A 22,362-nucleotide genomic window follows, 5' to 3' on the forward strand; every position below is an offset into this window, starting at 1 on the left:
CCCCCCCCCCCCTGTATTTTTCATTTACATTTATTACAAAGTGTTTACTCTTTTCTTCAAAGTACTCATATACTTCAGTACAACTGAGATCAAGCTAACTGCTTAAATCAATTCCCAAATATTTTTGAAATTGCAATTTGAAAGGAACTATGATTGCTTTCACCAGTTGTAGATAATAACTTCCCAGCTTGAGAGATTTATTAAAAATACTTGTTGCTAGATATGTAACTTTATGTCCTAATTCTTTCATTGTTTTAAGATAAAGATGGTATAATTCCCTGACTTTATTACATTGAATTCTTTGAATTTTGTTTTCTAGTTTAGATACAGACCTTTGTATTTCCATATTGCTCTTCTGCATTGCTGTCCAGAGTTCATCACCATCCTTACTGAAAACAGAGGCATAGCGTCTGTTGGTTTTGGACCTGGGTCTAGTTTATCTTTAATCTTGACCAGATCTTTAATGTAGAAAGTCACTGGTTTTTATTGGCCTCTGTTTATATAACTAAAGAAAATGATAGTGTTTCTTTTCAATTCTTCTGCAAGATGTAACTCAGCTGGACTTTGGAAAGTTTCTATTTCATCTTCTTGCTTCTTGACCTCCACATTTCAGCTTTTTTTTATTGCTACAGCAATAACTGGTAAATAATGTCAGTTCAAGATTGTCTGTGGGGTCAGTGTGAAGCAATTAAACTATGGAAATACGTATTACAGGTTTCACTGAATTGATAATGTCCTCCTTTTCAAAAAGGAATGTAACTAGTTACTGTTATTTTCTCCACAGAACAGTTAAGATCAGCCCAGGCTAATGATAGAGGAATTTGAGAAACAACATAGAAAGAACATTTCTATGCACTCCTTTCATAAGTGACGGGAACTCCCCTAGTTTGATTTTGTTACTAATGTCCACGAAATTATTTCCTCTGTTTCGAACCTTTGCATGTTTCTCTCATTACATTTTCTAATGTTTGTACAGATGGTGCATAGGTCAGTATCTCCCAATTTAACATAACACTCTTTTTAGAAAGTGAATTCTGTATTGACTTTAGTGAAGTTTGCTGTAGACTTACAAATCTGACATTTCGAAAAAGCTTATTTTTTTATTTGCTGTGCCAGGTGTGTTTTCTTCAATTCTCAAGAGCAAATACTGAGACAATATGATTGAAAACAAAGCACAGATTTGGTTGGTTTCATTTGGTTTTTTTTGACAGCTGGCAGCATACATAAGATTTATTTCTACTGTAGATAAAAATACATGATATTCCTAAAGAAAATGCTCTTACATTTCAATTTCTTACTTTGTTATGTTTTAGTTGGAAATAATGAAAAACATTGTTACCTGTTTAAAGCAAGCTTCCACCAGATTTGGAGGGAACATATTTCTGTGAAAAAGAAAGAAAATAATATGAGAAGTAATAAGATTCTAGTAATATCTTAAGCTGGGGAACATTTAATGAAATAATTGACCAGCTAATTTTCAGAGTACTAAGACAAATATGTAATTATGTATACAGTGAGTAGAGCTTTGCATATAACATTGGCCTGGTTAGCTTTATCAGGATGAAATGTGATATGGTTGGATAGATCCTGGCACTTGCAATCTGTATTGTATCAAATATTGTATAGCAGGTCTGGTTATGGAGCAGAATATTAACTAAATTACCAATTTAACAAAGCTCTGTTGGTCTGTAAAGTGCTGACTTTGGATCTTTATTAATGCTTTCTGAATCTAGATTAATAAAGAAGTTATTAATATTTAATGCATTTCTACTTCTAAAACAGTTTTTTCAGTCATGTAGCCTAGTACATCATGATATTTATAACTCATTTTAGAGTCATGATTAAGATACAAATATTTCTGAAGTTTGAATAGCTTTTAATAATAATGAATACATATATAATGATATATGTGTGTGTATACTTGTTACATATGGGGGTTTGTTTCTTTTCTTTCCAGAATGGTGGCATTTCTGAGGGAATTAGAAGCAGCCTAGCTGAATAAATCTGGAGGAATCTGAGTGCAAACCTCTTCATGGGTCTTTCTGAAGTCCCCCTTCCTGGCAGCATGACTCTTGGAGGCCTTTCTCCATGTCTCTGGCTTCTCCAAATGGGTTAGTGGACCACAAAATTTTGGTGGCTTTACCTGTGGAAAAGCTCCTGAGTTCAAAACCTCAGCTTCCCTACTCCCTGGAATACATCTGTGACATATTAGCTCTATAAAAGAGGCATTGTAGAGTCTCTGAGCAAGGAGAAAACAAGATTTTATATCTGTGCCCCTCTATTTCTAACATTTTATTCGCCTGTTCCTGGAATTTGTTTCCCATCCATACAATTTAACAAGTTGAGTAGATGCACCCAGATTGGCAGCTACAATTCAAAATTAAGATGCATAACTAAATCAGGGATTCAAGTGAAATGAGAAAACTGTTGAAAGTTGAAAGTAAAGGAAAGCAGAGGAATTTGGTAATAAGGATTGTGCTATGGAAGGAGGGGAAAAGACCCATGCAGATAGCAGAACAGAAGTCTGTCTTTTGTGTGTGAAAGAAAGAATCTTTCTTTGAATATTAAAAACAGTTTCTTCCGTTGCAACAGCTTGATTTGAAAATAAATCCATGTATTGTAGTGTTGTAGGAGTTAGAGATATTGGTATCACATAGCTGAAAGAAAGTTGGCTAGTGTATACAGTCACTGTCTGAAATTCTCTACGTTTGTTCTCTTGCGAGTCTAAATATTACTGTCATTGCTAATGGTACAGAAAATGTGCAATATCATAGCCATACCTGATTAAATCAAGAAAGGCATCTGCTGCTGTCACTTGCACAATTTTGCCTTCTCTGTGCATGTTTTCTTTAGTACCTTTCCCAGGGTGGATGATGACCACAATGATTATACCAATCAGTACAGCAATGATTGTAGTGCTCATGTAGTAGACTACTGCTCGGACTCCCATCTTTCCTGATGCTTTACTATCCAGGGCAGCAATTCCTAGTAAATTTAAGCACAAGGACATTCACCTCATACAGTTGTGAGTAAAGAGTATAAACTCAGCATGATGAAAATGGTTTTACGAGAAGGGTTTTGACGACCAGTACATTTGATGCTACCCAAGGTAAGTTTGCCCTCTTTTGCAGCTGGTACTGCCACTGTCTTCCCCTCCCACCCCTAATACTTGCTATGTAATTTTCTATTACAAGAGTTACAGCTTTCTGTGCTTTGTTAACACTTTGTTAGAAGCAAAGATTATTGGTCTGGTGCAGTGTGGCATTCCCTATAGTCCAGTGAGCCAGTTCATGGGTTTTGGTTAGCATAGTTACCGTAGTCTGAAAAATATGCCTTAGAAATGTGCTGCACATAATTTGTAATAGTAAGAAAGAAAACAGAGTACTGTCAAGTAATATTGATAATCTTTGCTACAATTAATGTGTATGAAGAGTTTTCTTCAATCCCTAATGGAATGACCTTAGTTTACCTGTGCCCCAAGACACAGGAGTTTAAAATGGATTAAATGCTGTTAGCTTGTTTCAGAAAATCCTTACTATTGTATGTATTGTATGAATTGTATATTGTATGAATATTCATTTAGAGTCTTTTATAAGATTTACAAAACTCACGACATTAATCCTAATTCTTGGCTTGTCTTAATCCATCCGATCTAATGTGAATACTAAGGTGCTCACTACGGCATCTGCTAAAGTGTTTGTGCACCAGCAGGGCTGTACTGTGTTTTTTTAAATAAAGGTGCAGTTCTGCCAGGGGAAGACCTCTGAATTGCTGAGGAGTGTCTCATAAGGACTGTCAGAAATGGAAATACTCTTTCTCTTTTCAAGCAGGTGCAGTTACTATTCTCCTTAAGATGCCCCTTTACTCCTTCTTAAAATTTCAAGTAGCAAAGAAATTCCCCACACTTCATCTGGAGGACTACACCATCTATCTCAGAAATGTGCTGATGCTTCTTGTTGGAATAAAGCTTTCAAAGTGTGGAACAAAAAAAGAAGTTAGGAAAGGATCTCTTTGCTTTGTTATCTCATCCTACAGACCACTGTACAGCACCGTCTAATTCAGACTTCTGCAGACTGACCACACATTTATCTAGATGCCATCTTGGAACATGTAAAATATAATGAAAATTGACCACCTTCTGCTCTGGGTTCCTGTTTCAGATGAGAAATTATTTAAAATAAGACAACAGGCCTGCATGAATATAAATAATATGGAAACATAAAACTGGTATAATCACCTGGCAAAACTAATTTTTTTCTCAAATAATTGTAGATTATCATAATTCTGTCTTCTAAAGGAGGAAGTATGTGCTGCTGGAGTTACAGTGAAAGTACTCTAGTCACTGGTGTAACTAAGATCAAGGCTGTGTTCCAGGCTCTGATCAAATCTTCAAAGTATAAAACCAATCACATGCTTCATACTTACCCTTTCATTTCAGCCTGCATTTGCCTGTCCTTTCAGCAGCAGCCATTAGAGCCAGTAAGATTTGTATGCACAAAATGAAATACAAAGGGATATCACTAGATTTGTGCCCTGAATTGTTTGATTTACGTGTGCCATTGTAGTGGATGAACAAAGCGTTACTGGCACAGTAAGAAGCTGAAAATGGGAATCCAAGATTTGGAGCATTTGATCCTTCATTTCTCTGCTCAGCTTTTCCATCTGTAAAATTGGATGATAATGCTTGTGGTAAGTTTACATTTATGTTTTGAAATTCTGTGAGGAAAATGGTAAATACTGCCAAGTAATAAATAGTTTCCTTATCTTTACAAACAGGAAGAAAGTCCTGTAGCCCTCTTGCCAGTGGATGAATGATCAGTTATTTTTTTTAGAGTCCTCACAACAATGCAAATGCAAAATAATGCAAATAGAATTAACCAGTGCATAAAATAAAGTTAATAGTTTCGGATCTGCTTCTGAGTTGCATGATGTTTATATCAGATGGCATTTGTTACAAATTTTACTTTTAAAATATCACTATGTAACTTAAAGTGGAATTTAAAAATTGAAAAACTAATGCATGCATACTAGTCCAGTCAGCTTTATCTTTGTATACTTTAATTATGTTTTATGTTCACACTTGCCACTACTAAAGTAATAACAATGGGCTGTTTATTTTTTATTTTAGCTAAGATCAGCTTTAAACTTGGTTTACATCCTGAGCATGAAAAGGTTAACCTATACAGTTTGGTAGGAAGGTTTGGAAATAAACAGATGTTAAATCAAGTCAGTTCTGAGTATCCTACCTTTGCCAGGTAATAGATTCAGGAACAGCTGCTGAGCACTCTTAGTCTAGAGGGTTCACAGGCATACAAGTTTACTGCTTTAACCAAGCCTCATCTTTCTTTGTAGTCCACGCTTGAAACTCTGTTGAGTCTTCTGCACTCCAAAAAATCACTACTGTAGGGCACATTTTACCACTGAAGATTGCTGTGTTTAAGGATTAAGGCTTGTGATCCTGTCTCTTTCTTGGACTTACTCCGGAATTAAGTGGTGAACCATGTGCAAGTGATATGTCAGGGAGCAAGAGTCATGCTCTTTCTTTATAAGCTGCTTTCCAGTTTGGTTTCCTATTATGCACTCCAGCTGTGACTACATGGGCCCTTATTTTAGGTTGCTTAGCCTCATTCCTGCTCTTGCTATCATATAAGTGACTTCTCAGCTTGAAAGTAGGGAACAGCAATTCCTCTATTCTTGAGTTCTAACCACTTGTGGCATATATCATGGCAAGCATGCAAAGCAGAGTGATGACAGGCCTAAGTATGAACAAAAGCTATATGAGGAGGAAGTAAGTTCTCACCTCGGAGAGCCCTCACTGGGAAGCTAGCTGCTGGGCAGCCTTCCCTCCCACTGAAGTTAATGGGAACTTGGGGAACTCACAAGAATGACGCTCGGTACTGTCCAGGGCCGAAATTGCAAAGGCTTCCTGCATACCAACAACAGGAATTATCTACAAAAATATTTAAAATCTGTTTTTAAAACATAATAAAATGAAGGGATGTTTTATTTACATTTTAAGATGTTGACAAGATTTCTTAGAGCTGAATGAGACTCTGGAAGGGTCCTTAATGGAGAAGCAATAAAGTTCCCTCCAAAGCTTTCATGTGTCACAAACCATTGTATATCCTTAGTGTGTCCTTTCACAGCCAGCCAGCAAAACTTCCATTGTCCCACAGGAGATGTATGTGCCCCTTTTATCCTGCTTGCTGCTCTCTCCTCCACACCGCTGCTGGCTCCAGCACCTCTGCCTTCTCTCTTCCTCTCCCCTCCCCTTCCCCAGGGGGCCTGGGAAACTTTGCTCTGCCACCGGTCCCCACACACAGGGATGCCTTGAAGTTGTCAAGGCAACCTGGAGCAGAGCACTTGTAATTTCTCCCAGCGTGTGTGCGCACACAACATGAATGGGAATGATTTTTAAAGTATTGATGGGGAGGGAAGGAGGCAGGGAAGGAGAAAGGGAAGAAAGAAGGGTGCAGGCATAAGTCTGTAAAACTGCAAACGAACCCAAGCCCTTACCAAAACAGGTCCTCTCCCTTCTCCTACTCTTTCCCTCTCTTGAGGAGTTAGTGAGGAATCAGTCACACTGTCAGTGAAATAAAGACATGACAAGGACTTCTCCAGAGAGTCGGGGCAAAAAAAGCAAAGCACTACATAGTTCTTTAGCAAAGGTGTTGGAAAAGAAAAGAAAATATTTTGTAGCAAAGGCAGTAAGCAAGTATCAATGTAACCGCAAGAGAAGAAGAGAGAGAACAGATACAGGAAAAAGGAGATAAAATCTAATTAGGGGAACTTGTTAAAAATTCTGAATTGTGAATCTGATAGCTCTGATTGTTCACCTGACTTGTGGTTCTGCAAATTAATGAAGCAGCAACTTTCCTGAATAGCCACAATATTATGACTGGGTTTGTGTCAATTACTTTTTTTTTTTTTTTTTTTTTTTTTTTTTTGAAGAGCAGTTCTATGTCCTCAAGTCATAAATTAAGAGGTATTTCAGTCTGAGATTTGAGTTTAAGCACATACCTAATTTTCCTATTACAGTACCTAAGAGTTTCTGCATGTGGGTTTTTTTTTTTTTGGAAAGAATGAATACACACATTTATACAATTAGATGGTATACGCATATTTACCATGATGGTAAGTAATCAGCAGCTGGTATGACTGAAGCCCTATTTCTGTGTGTAAACTCCTAGTCAGCAATGCATCGTTGGAATTATATTTGTCCTTAATGTTAATCATTAACTAACGTGGTTTGACGAATCAGGGCCCATAACTAGCAGTTTTTAAATGGGATCCTTGTCTTCACACTGAACAGTAGTAGGCAAGAACTTGAAAAGTAGCAAGATCCATTTTCTTTTGCTTTTCCTAAAAAAAGTAGTCACTACTTAGGACTGATCCAAGTACATTAAGTTTGACATTTGTCATTTGTCAGAGCAACAAGACTGTCACTGGGGGGAGGGGTTGTGCATATGACTGTATGCATATATGCATGTATATGATTTCAGTTTGAAAACAATTAAAATGCTCACTACTGATTTTCATGTTGAAAGTCTCTGTTCCGAAAAAAAAAAAAAAAAAAAAAAAAAAAAAAAAAAAAAAAAAAAAAAAAAGCAGCTTATGTTTGCTTCCCTATACTAAAATTCTTGTGTTTGTAACAAGAGAATCTAACATTCTGCTCAGAATATTTTAAACTTTTGGTTTCTTTAAAATTCCTTTTGATGCATAAAGATTAAAATTTAAATATAAAATAGAATATTTCAGTTGGAAGGGACCTACAATGATCATCTAGTCCAACTGCCTGACCAATTCAGAGCTGATCAAAAGTTAAAGTGTGTTTTTAAGGGCTTTGTCTAAATGTCTCCTAAACACCGACAGGCTTTGACATCAACCACATCTCTGGGAAGCTTGTTCCAGTGTTTGACCACACTTTCGGTAAAGAAATATTTCTTAATACCTAGACCAAACCTCTCCTGGTTCAGCTTTGAAACATTCCCCTGTGTCCTGTCACTGACAGCAGGGAGAAGAGCTCAGCACCTCCCTCTCCCCTTTCCCTCCTCAGGAAGCTGTAGGAGCAGTGAGGTCCATCACCCCTCAGCCTCCTTGTCTCCAGACTAGGCAGATGCAGAGTCCTCAGCCACTCCTCATAGGATAGTAATAATCCTGCTCAGTACGACAGGAGCTGCAGATTCAGAGCCCTGGTGCGGGCATTTGGCTGAGGAGCACTGGTGGGAGGTGACCATCTGCAGGCAAGTGACTGAATGCCTCTAGGTCAGAATCCTGCTGAGACATAGTGATATGTTGTTGCAAATATATAAAATGATGAACCAGTTCTGAATGAGCATGTAGAACAAATTGTGCGTTCTGGTCCTCATGCATATTTACTACTGGAAATAAAAAAGAGAGGATTTCACAATCATAATGAATTCTTTTGTTATTCAATGTATTAGAACTGAATTGATGGCACTTCCTTGCTAATGTAGATTTTTATATAAATTTCCTTTAGGTGTTTTGGATTCAGTCTTTAAAAACAAAACATTATGAACAGAGCATCTTTTTATTGCTAACTATTTTCCTGTTTATTTTTTATGAGCTCTTAATTAGAAAATTGCAGTTGCTTGTTAAGGACTCCTATGGTGAAACAGCAATAATGGCAACCGTTGACTCAGGAGTGTTGCCCTAATTTTATTTCTTTAAGGTTGTCTTTCACTCTCCTAATGAAGCAATCTTAAATGGGCTACTCCCAGCCCCCTACATCCACTAAGCACTGTGTGATGAGTAAACTCTCAGTGTGAGACCATGAGAACAATCCCCTTTGTGTATGTTGATGAGGACTTGTGGAAATGAGTAACACTGTGCAAAGTCATGGCAAAATATGCTGACAGAAAAATTGTAAGGTAAAGACGGTGGAAGTATTGCCTGAGTTTAATTAACATGATAAAGCTGTAGAGCTTTATTCTGTTAGCTGCTGAGCATGTACTGAGTGGTGCTGAGCATTCCCAGAAAATAAAATTTAAATCATATTTAAAGCTTTGACAACTGAGTCCTTCACGAGATCAGGTCCAAAATTAGTCCAAACTCTAGATTATTACTTTTAATAGTAGTAGAAGTAAAAGAATAAAATTGCAAACAGAAAAGCTAAATAACATTTTAAAATAATTATATGCATTGGAGAAGTTAATTAATCAATACAGCTAATGACTTCCTGAAACCACATAAAATACATGTCTGAAATATAGCTGGGCAAATATCTCACAGGAAAATTAGCAGTTGTATTTGATCCAGAATTATGTGATCATGATTAAGCCAAGATGGTTAATGAAACACGTGGCTGGGATATAGTAACGGAATTCAACGAGCCAATTAAATGGCCAAGAGTGGCTCCTAAAGGACTAGACCTGCACTACAGCTTTGTAGTCCTGCCCCATACCTTGCCACCAGAAAACTTTGGGTTTTGTACAGTTAGTTTTTCTGTCAGTTTGATATTCTGAATCATCTTAGAATGTGGCATGTGAACAAGAGAACTTTTGCAAGGGAAACAGAAGCTGAACATGTCCAGGGGCAGAAAACCGGCATTTTGGCAGCAGTTTGCCATTATTGTTGTATTGTTAAACTGCATCCTTTGCTCTTTGGTGGCAGTGCTGCTAAAGCAAATTAAGCATTTCTTACTTCCCTCTCCTTATCTTTAAGCTGGCTCTGTTCTTACCAGATAGCTGAGCAAACACTATTCACTCACTATCCGATGACTAGGAGAGAACAAGTGTGTGTGAAAGAGACCCTGGGCTCTAGAGGGACACAGCTACTCAAAGCAGCACTGCCTTCAAAAAAAACCACAAAACCACCCCACCCCCCCAAAAAAAAAGCAAACAACAACAACAACAACAACAAAACAAACCAAAAACCCCAGCATAAAAATATGCCCTTATGAAGATACACACATATTCCTGTTACATGTAAGAAAAAAATCTCACAACATGAGTGAATCAGTGAAATCACAGACTTCAACAGAAAGGTAGAACTTAACATGTGGAAGAGTCCACATAGGCACTTAGAGAAAGCAATGTACCTTCCGCTGTGGATTCCCTACTACCACAATGAGGAGAAAGGTTCTATATGATAAAAAAAGACCTTTTTCTACAGGATGCTAACCTAGTCCTGCCATGTGTAACTTATTTCTGATATTCATGGAGTGCTTGTTTTGAAATGTACCTGAATGTGGATGCTGGATACCTTGCAGTGATCCTGAAAGCTTTTGTATGTGCAAAAGTGGTACAAACTGAACATTGTATTTTTTCTGCTGGTTCTATACTTCTTGATGGAAACAGCATAAAAAATGTGCTAGCAAAAGCGTGATGTGTGTTAGCTTCAAATACATTTCCTCCATCACTTTGTAGTTCTTGTTAAGGGAAAATATTTTGTAACTGACTGCATTCTAGGCACAGTTTATTCATTAGAAGGAAAATGTTTGTGAAACCAGGGTAAGATAATATCAGAACATCACTTACTGGTGTAAATGGTGGAGACCCAAATAATCTCTAGTGGCCTTACAGTAAATTTTACCTTTCAGTTAACCACAAATAATGAAAGACTACTTTGTTATCCATCTCAGATACTACTCTTTCAGTGGAATAACTTCACTTCATGAAACTCTGCTTGGTTTCATTGCATCAAGATTAGTTGTTATCTTATAAAAAAGGATAACAGTAATCTATGCTGGAAAGTATTTCCTGGGCCATCAATATAGCATTCTGATGGAGCAGGCAAATATATTACAGTCTTGGTTAGGAATTTATTCAGTTTGTGGTTCAGATCAGTTGCAATTTTTACCCTGTTTTAACGGTAAAGTATTCCAGAATCTTGCTCACTTTTTACTTTGCTTGTTTCCATACACAAGTAACTCCATTGGTCAACATCTCAGTGTCCAAAGGGAGATCAGTGACGTGGCGTCCCTCAGAGGTCCACACTACAGTACTGTTTAATACGTTCATCAGTGACATAGACAGTGCGATTAAGTGCACCCTCAGCAAGTTTGCAGATGACACCAAACTGAGTGATGTGGTTGATGCACCTGAGGGATGGGATGCCATCCAGAGGGACCTTGACAGGCTTGAGAAGTGGCCTGTGTGAACCTGATGAGGTTCAACAAGGCCAAGTGCAAGGTCCTGCACATGGGTTGAGCAGGGCATGATAGAGCAATGTGCACTCACAGCCCAGAAGGTCAACCATACCCTGGGCTGCATCAAGAGAAGTCTGGCCAGCAGGTTGAGGGAGGGGAGTCTCCCCTCTACTCCACTCTCACAAGACCACACCTGGAGTACTGTGTTCAGTTCTGGAGTCCTCAACATGGGAAGGACATGGACTTGTTGGAGTGGGTCCAGAGGAGGTCACAAAAATGATCAGAGGGATGGAGCACCTCTCCTATGAGGACAGACTGAGAGAGTTGGGGTTGTTCAGCCTGGAGAAGAGAAGGCTTGGGGAGACCTTATAGCGGCCTTCCAGTACTTAAGGGGGGCCTATAAGAAAGATAAGGACAGACTTTTTAGTAGGGTTTGGAACAATAAGACAAAGGGCTATGGTTTTAAACTAAAGGAGGGTAGACTTAGACTAAATATAAGGAAGAATAGTTTTACAATGAGGGTGATGAAACACTGGAACAGGTTTCCCAGATAGTAGATGCCACATCCCTGGAAACATTAAAGGCCAGGTTGGATGGGGCTCTGAGCAACCTGATCTAGCTGAAGATGTCCCTGACGATTGCAGGGGGGGTGGAACTGGATGACCTGTACAGGTCCCTTGCAATCTATACCATTCCGTGATTCTGTGATTCTTCCTTTCAAATTCTTTTCTGTGTCAGGACAGTGTCAGTCAGTGAGGGCAAAGATGAATTCCACAAACCTCCCCAGACTGTGCTTGTTGTCGCTAAATAATTTATAGATACCAAAGTATTACAGCTCCCAGTTAAATGAAATATGTAAATATGGTACACTTAGATGCTGCATTTACTGAGTGTCAGTGATCTTTGCATTACTACAGGAAACCTCTTGCTGGAATATGCTCTACTCTTCTGAAAAGTATAATTGATTTACTTTTCAGATTTGTAATATAACAGAATACATTTGGAGAACCAGTAGGACAGTACATTTCCTGAAACTCACATCTGCCCGCGAAGGACCCTGCTGTGAGGCTGTTTAGATACCCATTTAACTCTTCACATTATTCCATCTTTTGCTCACAGTATTGGAATGTGCCAAACAATATGCTTTTTGAAGGGAAACTAGGGAGTAATTTATCTTCTTTATGTGTGCTAAGCAGAGCAGGAGGGAGAGGCAAGCAGGGATTCACAGCAAGCCATGGAGCAGTGATTAGTAACAGCTGACAGTCTCAAACCAAGACTCTCTTTCTTTGGTTACCTCATTGTAATAACAGAATACAAAGAACTGACTGTCTTCAAGCCAAGAATCAGAGACCCAGGAACACAGAAAATAGCAGCTCACAATTTTTTGGTAACAAAACACTGCTGCTACCTGCACAGTGCAATTCTAAAAAGACACCCTTTTATGCCCAGACCTTTGGACTTAGTTTTCCTGGAGATGGGATTATTCTGTTGGGCATAAAGTTCTTTATTTTCTGTATCATGAGTGAAAAAAATGAGCACATTTGCTTGAGAAAAAGCATAATGTAATGTCATAAATTATTTCAATTTAATTAGGAAAAAAGTTAATTGTGGTAACTGATAAGCCAAAGCACATTAAGTTAGCTTGAATCCTACAGGACATGTTGTTACAAGACCAAAATAAATATACTAGTAGTTGTAAGACTTCTACCCTATTCCCCAAGGATGAAAATGTTAATTTTCAATTATTCTGAACACACTGCCAAAATTATCTACTTTAAACATGAAACAGACTGCATCCTGGCAAGTTACCACTAATAAAGATACCTTTGCCTTCTGGCTGGTGCTAAGCACATTAGTTAGTGCTCCATAAAAATTCATAATGCAGTTTCTTAAAATACATGTGGAAGCTTTTAATCTGCTAAAATGCTGGTCTGAGTTATGGAAGACTGTGCCTGGAGTCCTTCACAGACATGCTGTTGTATGTGCAACACTTACTAAACAACATTCCAGAAATGTACAGTACTTCTGTTATCTGACTGGCTGTATACCATGTGATGAATCTGTAAACTATTTACTATGCTAAATCACTCCTGATCTACTTTAGCCGCTACTGAAAGAATAGTATGACATACATGAGAGTACAGATGTGAGATCAGAGGAATCTGCAAAGGAACAACAGCTAATAATGCAGTCTAACATAAAAATGCATTTGCTTTTACATCCTCAGTACGTAACAGATGTCTGAAGAGACACTTCTGTAGAATTGCTAGAAAAATGGTGAACATAATTCTAGTCAGAGAGGTGCAAGATTTAAAGAATGGAAAATTAAGGTTGCCGGTATAAAATAAGATAGAGACATATCTCTATCTATGTGCCAAATGACATGGGATTTGGGGTATGAAGTTGTCAGAGTTCTATGCCAAAGACATCACCTTCTTACACAAAATGTGACCCAATATTGTTGGCAAGCCAGTTCTTGGCTTCTTCACCAGAACTTTCACTAATAGACTCTATTGCAGTGATAGTGTGTTCTATTTGGATTATTGTCCACTAGGATGTGACACTAGTTAAGTTAATTTTATAGAATTCATTCAACAGCCATCATTTGGAAAGAAGCTTTGCCCAGTTGGATGTGACTCAACTAAGAGTTGAACTAATGATAGTGTCTTACTAATGCATCTGGTAACAACCTGGCCTTTGGATTCTACTTGGAATTTTAACTTTAGCAAAATTTAAAAATATCATCTTGCTTTGCTAATTCAGCAATATTAAGGTAATTTGAAAAAGAACGGTACGATACTGCCTTTAGATATGTTCAACATGACAATTTTTTCAAGTAATCTGAAGTTACTGTAGTAACTGCCTACTCACTAAAGATTCCTCAGGATTTTTGTTGCAGTAGCTACTATCTATTCTTGTAACAGGTTTACTAATTATCAAAATTACTCTGTCTTTTTTTTTTTTTAAGAAATATTTTCAGTGACACAACACTGATTGGTGCATCTGTGTCCAACTTAAAAGTGATAAATTTTCATTTTGCTTTCAAGCTAGCAGTTCAATTCATCTGCTGCTGTTTTATCCATTGATCTTTCCAAGAATTTATCTGAGTTGCTCATGGAGCTGTCACTTTCCTTTTTGTCTACACTACACATACTCTGCTGGTGTTTACATGTTCTTGTAATCCTTTTAGTTTATTACAGTCCTTCCCATGTGCCATGCATTTTTTCAGTTTGTACTATTTTGCAACAGTATGTATGCTTCCATGGGCTATTCTTGATGGATTCACACTTTGTTTGCTGACTTTTGTCCTCTCACACCTCAAGTATAATTTTATTTTCTGCCAAGTTGTAGTGCGGTCTGCATTCATATGAAGCAACTTAAATCACTCAGAATGGAGCTCCATGCTGCTGTTGCTATCCTGCTTCCCTTATTGATATAAAATTAGCTCAGTTATCTATCTGTGATGTTGAAGCCAGAAATACAACATAATATCTTCTCAATCTGGGGAGTTTTGTCCTAAAAGACATGACCCCCAATACTGTATTGACTTTGGTGCAGGACCTAGTATAGAGGGGCCTCAGCCCCTCTGATAGTTCAGGCACAAATAAGCATCACTACACAGTATTATCTGTCTGTGTCAAAAAGAAACATATGGAGCTTTTTGGTGTCTCTTAAGTCACTATTTGCATTAGAAATTGCAGAACAGTAGCTGTTTTGACAATTCAGGGTACTTTTAGATGCTAATTTTTCTAAGAGTAACATTGAATGGATTTGATAAGAAAAATTCTGCATATAAAGTTTTATATGGCATCAAAAAATGAATCTTGCATCAATAAAGAATCTAGATACAATCTGAGAATTCCTTTATCAAGTATGGTACTTTTAAAGAGTATGGGATCTGATGCAGACATAATTGGAAAAAATATGTTTAGACATTTTAAAATATATGAACTGGTGGCATTTTTAAACACTACTTATAATTCATAAATTAATAACTTAATAATAAGCAAGAACATTTTCATGCATAACATCATAAACATTTTTCATTTTTTTTCATGGACCATAGGAGTAAATAACAATTTAATTACACCCTAAATCGCCCCCAATAATTTGATGGGTAACAATCAAATCAACTTTAGGAAAAAAATGCTTCCTATTTGTGAATTTATGGTTCTCTGGTAATATGCCATATGAATACTAAAGAGTCATTACTTTAGCTGCAATTAGTTTATTACATTTTAAATTGTCATAATTTGTGGGTTGTTTTCACAATTCAGTAATGATGTTAAGGCTGTTCTGAGAACTCATTATGAAAGTGTGGAATTGGAGTTTCATGTGAACAGGCTTTTGTTTTCCTCCTTTTCTCTCCTTTGTTTCAGTGACCTCTTGAACTTTGGGTCACTGATTCAGTTACAGACTTGAAACATCAAAGCAGTACATTTTTTGCTTTGTGTTCTTCACCTTACAGACTTGTAGGAGGCAATGGAAAGAAGTTAAAGACTTCCTCTGGAATGCCTGACAGTAGCCATCAATGCTTTTCAATAATATTATTCAGCTCTTTTCTGGAATGTTACTGTTCTAAGTACAGCTGAAAAATAGGTTTTGGCTTCCACAGTTCAAGTGTTATACCGTTGTCATCTGGGCATCATCTACTTGCAGGCAGGATTGAAGATATGAATTTCTTGAGAGGTCTGAGGTACCACTGAAAATATCAGTGGATTTTAACTAAATGGATGAAAGAGAAGAGGTTTTATTTAGATCACTGTCATTATTAAACTGTGATGTTCTGCAGAACAGAAAATAAACCTATTTAATTTTTAATGACTATTAAACATCATATCTTGAATTTGAAAGCTTTATTTTCTTTATGCATATGGTCCTTTTGCACAGCTTCATTAGCCTTGTGGCAGATATTAGCCAGGCTCAGTAAGCTAATGTTCTCTAACTTTGTTTTCAGGGGTTGGGGAGTTAAGACACACTGCAATTGTAAATATTGGACAAAGCTGATTTTCAGTGCAAGAATGTATTCATTAGTGAAATAGCCATTCATTAGGTGAACTCTTAACCAAAACCTATTTTTCTCTAGCTCTGAAAAGAAACTATATTCACTGGAGAATATCTGATATTATCTAAATATTCAGATCTAAGTTAGAAGTGGGCGGTGAAATGTGACAATAAAGTAAGTATTTAGCTTTGCATATGAGTAGAGAGAAAATAAGAGAGCTTTTTATGGAGAAAAGAATCAGCATCAGTATGTTAATTCTAGTGCAAATAGTATATTTCTAGTACTATGCTGTACTTTACTATCTACCACCAGTAAGGAACTAGCAGTATAGTTGTCTGAGAATGGAAAGGTGCAATTATCTGTAAAGAACAAGTTAATTCTGTTTATGCATTAGTTACTACAAACCAAAGCCTGATCCTAAAAATGTGCATAATTGAGGTATCTAAATAAATGTTTGTACATTTGTACAATGTACTAAATTCTTAGTATTTAGTCCAAAAAACTCTTTACAACTTCTGATACACTTGAAGCCCTTCAAACTTTACTCAAACTATGAGTAATGTTTAAGGATTAATACCAGATCTGGTAACTAACTATTCAGAAACTACCAGTTAGGCTCTCTGGAATACTGGAATACTCTAAATCCCAACATTTTTTCAAATAAGTGCTCTTTGTTCTGTGACTCTTGAGTTCTCAGAATATAGTCAGGATCTGGTTTTGAGCTTTTATTCACAATGAGGGGCCCAGGAATATAATTTCTTTGATACTTGACTTTCAGAGATGATGGGTCTTTAAGAATAGCGTTAAGAACTGAAAGCTTCTCTCGGCATGAGAGTTGAGCACTAGACTTTTATTTACATGTTTCTTACTCAGTATTAGTACAGAATTGCTATTCAATTGTGTGAAACTGTAAAGTTTTTTTTTTTTTTTTTTTTTTTTTTTTTTTTTTTTAGCACAAGTCTTTCTGTATCATAGTTGCTTTTACTTCTCTTTGTTGATTGACATTAGTATATCTGGTTTTGATAGTCTTCTGCAGAGAAAAAGGTCCTTTCAAGAGACTATCAGTAGAAGGAACACATGGAACTTTTGTATCTTGTGAGCCAAGGAACCAAAATTTAAGAGCTTGCAATCCCAGGTGTTTTTTCTTGCCATTCTGCTAGATGCAACTATTTTCACAGTAGCAGGAACTGAAAGTTTGTGGTGTACTAAACTGCCCTGTTTTGCTGAGTGTGCAAACCTCTGAGGAATCTGTGTTTGAACTGATTGCACATGTTCCTCTTTCAGACTGAAATGCCATGATTTACAATGATAAATGCTTGGCCAAGATAAAGGATGCTAAATATACAAACTTTGCTGAGCTGAGAAACACTGAGACAAGAGACTCAAGAAAGACCAAGCTTGAGAACAGGTAGTGGCCCATAGGAATTTCTTTTTCACCATTTCTGGATTTCAGATGGCACTTGATACCTTCCAGACATAGATGGGCTTTTATGTAAATTGAATTAACTTTGCTATGGTATATATTGGTGGCATTATTCAGTCAAACCTGGGAAGATGAAGTCCTAGAGAGAATCAAAGGAAAAAGATCTTGTGTAAATGGGGAAAAGTGTCAGGGTGACTCAAAATATGTGAGGCATACAAGTGGCAGAGTATACCCAGACCTAGCCAAAACCAATGTTTTCTAGAATAAGCCACCACCAGAAAACCCAGTCATTTCTGTGTTTGGTAGTATTTACAACAGTTTCGCATCAAAGTTCAGCAGTGTAACAGCACCCTGCACTCACTTGCATGAGGAAAACCAGATCTGACTGTGTAAGCCTGAAAAAGTTCACATCAAGAGATTTTCCACCCAAACATCTATCACCAGTGAGAGCTGTGTCATGCGGCTGGAAATTAGGATGAACAATTAGATGGGCAGCCTTCCTCTGGTTCCAGACTATCCAACCTCTTACGGGAACCCAGACCCAAGGCTTGAGTCCTGTAGCTCTTGTGCACAGTGACTTTCCTCATTCTCCATTGTTCACAACTCAGGTGGGGCATCCAGCAGTGCTGTCAAGAGATAAGGATTCAGTATCTCTGCCTCCAGTGATGATGATGATGGATCTGCCTTATGGAAATTTATAGTCCAAAAACATGGCTGAAGGACAGCATGTAGGAGATCCAGCAGTTAATTTTAAGAATTAAATGGAAATCGTATATTCTAGGTCAACAACTGCCCATTATTAAAAGATGGAAAAATAATCAGGGGTGAAAACAAGGGATAACATTAGTCTCCTCTTTATGAAAGATGACTACCTTCAGTGCGTGGTTTGGTCTGCAGTTGGTCCTTCCGCAATGATCTGTGTAGCTGATGCAGTGATTCAGAAAGTACTTTGTGTCTCAGATTTTACAGCATTGGTGAAAGGATGATATGTGTTACTTATGCTGGTGTGCAAGTACTCCAAGTAATGTTTCTAGTGTCCCCAAAATGCAGCCTCAGGAGCTTTCTTGATTAGATTCTTCAGGTCTTCATGAGCAGTTATAGCAAAGAAAAACTCACAAAGAAGTAAATACAATGGATGTGTGTTACATTCACATGTAGGAAATAGGGATGCAGATCACAGTACTCAAGTTAGAGGTAAAGAGGTGAAAGGAGCAGGGAAGTGAAAGCTGCTAAAGCCTGAAGAATCCTTTGTGTACCTAACTATCTCTGGGTGTAACTCTTCACAATTTTTCAAGATGCTTTTTGCCATATTCTGATACAACACTGTTGTTATTTGTCAACTTCCCAAGAGTAGCATATAAATAGTTGCTGATAATGTTGTTGTATCATTGTTCTTTTCCTCTTGACATACGGTTTGCCTTATCTCTTTTATTTTTAAGTCTAATTTCATGTCAATTGAGTGAGTTTATATTTGTTGAAGATGAGATGATTTTCAGATCCTGAACAGTTTTCCCTTTGTTTTGAACTGTCTCAAGAGTATGTCAGAGACCTGAAACTGTTGACAGTAGTCATTTGCCTTAGAGCAATTGGTAGGTGAAATCTTAAGAGGTAAATACAGAGAGACCCCTTCAATCTGATACAAAACTCTATGAAGTGCAACAATAACATAAACTTGTGGGAAATTAGTCCAATAGCTGACCAACCCATTTCTTTGTCTTCAGTTCTACCTAACAGATTCTTGCTGAAAGACTATGAGAAATAGACGAGAGTGTTCAATGCCCTTGCTTGCCCTCTCTGCATCTAGCAACCAGCAGGGACTAGTGTCTTCCTAAATTGCTAGTTCCCCAATTTTAATAGTCAATGATGTCTGTATCTGTGAACTCTAGTTTAATTTTGAAACTATTAACTGGCTTGTGGCATTGTACAACACAATTTAATTGTGTGCCATGTGAAAAAGTACTTCCTTTCCTTTATTATAAATGCACTCTGTAGTTATTTCATTGGATACCCCATGTTACCTTTATTATGAAAAATAACTGAGATATAACAATAAATAGTTACTCCATCTAACCTTCTACAAATGATTCATGGTTTCTGTGGACTTTTATGGCAATGTTCTATGGCTGTGTCTTCTTCAAGTCAAAAAGTTGTAGTCTGTTTAATCCCTCCTTGCACTTCGCTAGAGCTCCATTCCACTAATAAGCTCCATCACCTTCTCCAGACTGTTCACAGTGAGTCAGAACTCTTGCCTTTGTACTAATGGCCATCTGAGAGCTTGTGATTAGGTGCAGTATAGGTGTAGCATATTCCCCATTCCCAGGTGTATCACTTTGCATTTGGCACCGTTCTTGTTCCTCTGTCACGTTATCACAGAGTCATTCGTTACTGAAAACACAGCACTTTACAGGTTCAGTCTTCAATATCCTGAATAAAAGGCTTGCTCTTAGTGTCCTAATTCCCCAAAATGCTGAAGAGACTTGGTTTTGCATTTTGAACATTGTGCTGTACATACAAAATACAAACCCAAGTATTTTTCATTTACCATCTCATGCAGCTGTTTTTACATTTTGTAATATTTTTGAGTTTTTTATTTTTCAGGTGTGCTGGTTTTCTGTAACCAATTCATAATTGTTCATATTAAACTGGAAAATATGTTTTTATTTATCCCTAAGATATTTTTAATCCTTCTACCTTTGATTGAAATAGAAATGTTAATAGACTGTGGATTTACAACAGTCCATTAGCGCTCAGACAAGGTGCTTTAACTCATACATGTTCTTCCGAATAGTTTTTGCCAGTGATTTGCCTGTCAGCAAGTAAAGTCTTGATGTTATGCATTTGAACTAAGATAAAAAAATCAAAACTAAGGCTTTGCAGATGGGAGGTTGTTACCTCTTATCAACTCAGTTGGAATGCCATGCAGAATGCAAACTGAATAAAAGTGGATAACTATTATTCAATAGTTTGTGAAACAACTAAAAGCAGTGGTGCGCTAAGAAAACCTACATTTTACAATGAAATTTAAATAAGCCTTTAATTAAGGGCTTCTAGCAAACTTGAATGATTTTATAGGGTTTTTTTAGTTTTATTGTCTTTAATTATTGCAGACTTTGTTCTTGAACACCCTTACTATTTGTACATTATTGCTTGCAGAGACTAAGACTTCAAAAACTACACTGCTGTGTGCTTTCTGCTTTTGGATGTTGCATATCATGCTTAGGTTTTCTTTTTAAGTTATAATCATTATAAAGAGTGTCATTATATACAGGAATTTAATCTCTGCTCTTACTGCATTTTAATTTTTAGTGAGATCTCGGTTCACTTAGAATTGTTTCCACAAGCTCTTGTCAAGGTAGTTTGCTATTTCCTATTGTAAAATTGTTTCAGAAATGGTTCAGAGGTGAGTTATTTTTTCTTTTTTTTTCATTTTATGATCCTTTCTGTAGCTCCTTGCTTTTAGTATTTGCATAGATTTAAGACATATATCACTTTCTGAGTAAGAGGTTCCACCCAAAGCTGTATTTATTGTACAAATATGTATGAAGTTTCATTATGGTTTTCTAACATCCATGCCTTGCACAATGCTATCTGACTTCCAACTGGGTGTAGTTTTTTTCCTCCTGGAGCACTTTCTGTGCAAAAACTTGTTCAGGAAACATATTCAGGGAATCACAGTCAAGCTGATCGCCAGCGCACACTGAATCTGCACATAGTTCTTTTTGTGTTTCAACTTGAAAATTGTTGTTTCTAGGTGTTGCATCATTTCCAACCTACCTTTTTTTTCTTACTGATTTTTCCAATTTTTTTTTTTTTTTTTTTTTTTTTTTTTTTTTTTTTTACTTTTAGAAGCTTTGCCCAGAATACTTTAGATTATATGACATAATTATTATATTTATCCTGCCCACTTTCCCTTAAAGACTGTGGAGTGGAACAGTGTAAAAAGGTTCCAACTTTTTCATCTTTGAGTGCCTGTCTAAGCAACAATTATTAGAGGCTATATGCCAGACTCAATAGACATTTATTTTATACAGTAATATAGTTATTCAAGAACGGGTGATTAAAGTAATTCTATGTATAAAGTTTAATGTTTTTATATTTTTAGCTGCTGTCAGCTGAAATCTACTGTAAAGATGATACCTTAAGATTAAATTGTTACAGAACTTGGAACAATACTAGTAATATTTGTTCAACTGTTTCTTTGTCCCTACAGAAAATCATGTTTACAAGATGACCGGATCTTTAGAAACTTAGTAACTTGCTTGCCCATATTTTTAGCCAGTCTTGGTTTTGGACACACAAAAAATAAAGCATGAGTCCTTTATTTGTGGAAAAAAGTATTTGGATGTTCAAATTAAATGGCACTGTTATCCATTTATGCAAATTGCATATGTAAATACTATATGAATGGATAAAGTGATGGAAGCATAAAATGTACACGTTCATAAAAATAAAACTGCCATGCAATTCAGCTTTTACAACATTGACATGCTTGTACACTATTGGGTGGGAGAGAAAGATGGAAGACTTGCCTGAAAAAGAAGGTAAATTACTTTTTAAATAACATTTTATGTATTAAAAGAAAACCATAAGTAAAAAATGTAACTCTCTCCCATGATGTTCATGAGTTGGTTACTGTAGGATATATCTGCAGGGTTCCTCTGTAGAAAGCTTCCAACACAAATATACATGCAGCTCAAATACACGGGCAATCCAAAAGGTGCTTCACTCATAGAGAATCTGTCAATTCTTTTCTTTTGCCTGTAACTAGCATCAGCCGAGATCAGTATAAAGCTTTTTATTGATTTGATGCGTTGTGATTATTTT

The 22,362-nt window shown here is 36.9% G+C and overlaps 1 protein-coding gene across 1 annotated transcript in view; it reads right to left on the reverse strand.

Moving 5' to 3' along the window:
- SLC1A3 (solute carrier family 1 member 3) overlaps positions 1-22,362 on the reverse strand; it is a 68,391-nt gene that overhangs the window by 18,495 nt on the left and 27,534 nt on the right. Inside the window, exons 4-5 of the mRNA XM_026865565.1 lie at positions 2,781-2,985; positions 1,340-1,382 (exon numbers count right to left, since the gene is read on the reverse strand). Coding sequence (XP_026721366.1) covers positions 1,340-1,382; positions 2,781-2,985 — 248 coding nt within the window. The remainder of the gene's footprint in view (positions 1-1,339; positions 1,383-2,780; positions 2,986-22,362) is intronic.

The sequence above is a fragment of the Athene cunicularia genome, assembly GCF_003259725.1.
Source record: "Athene cunicularia isolate RWA chromosome Z unlocalized genomic scaffold, athCun1 chrZ_part1, whole genome shotgun sequence".
In the NCBI taxonomy this organism is placed as follows: domain Eukaryota; kingdom Metazoa; phylum Chordata; class Aves; order Strigiformes; family Strigidae; genus Athene; species Athene cunicularia.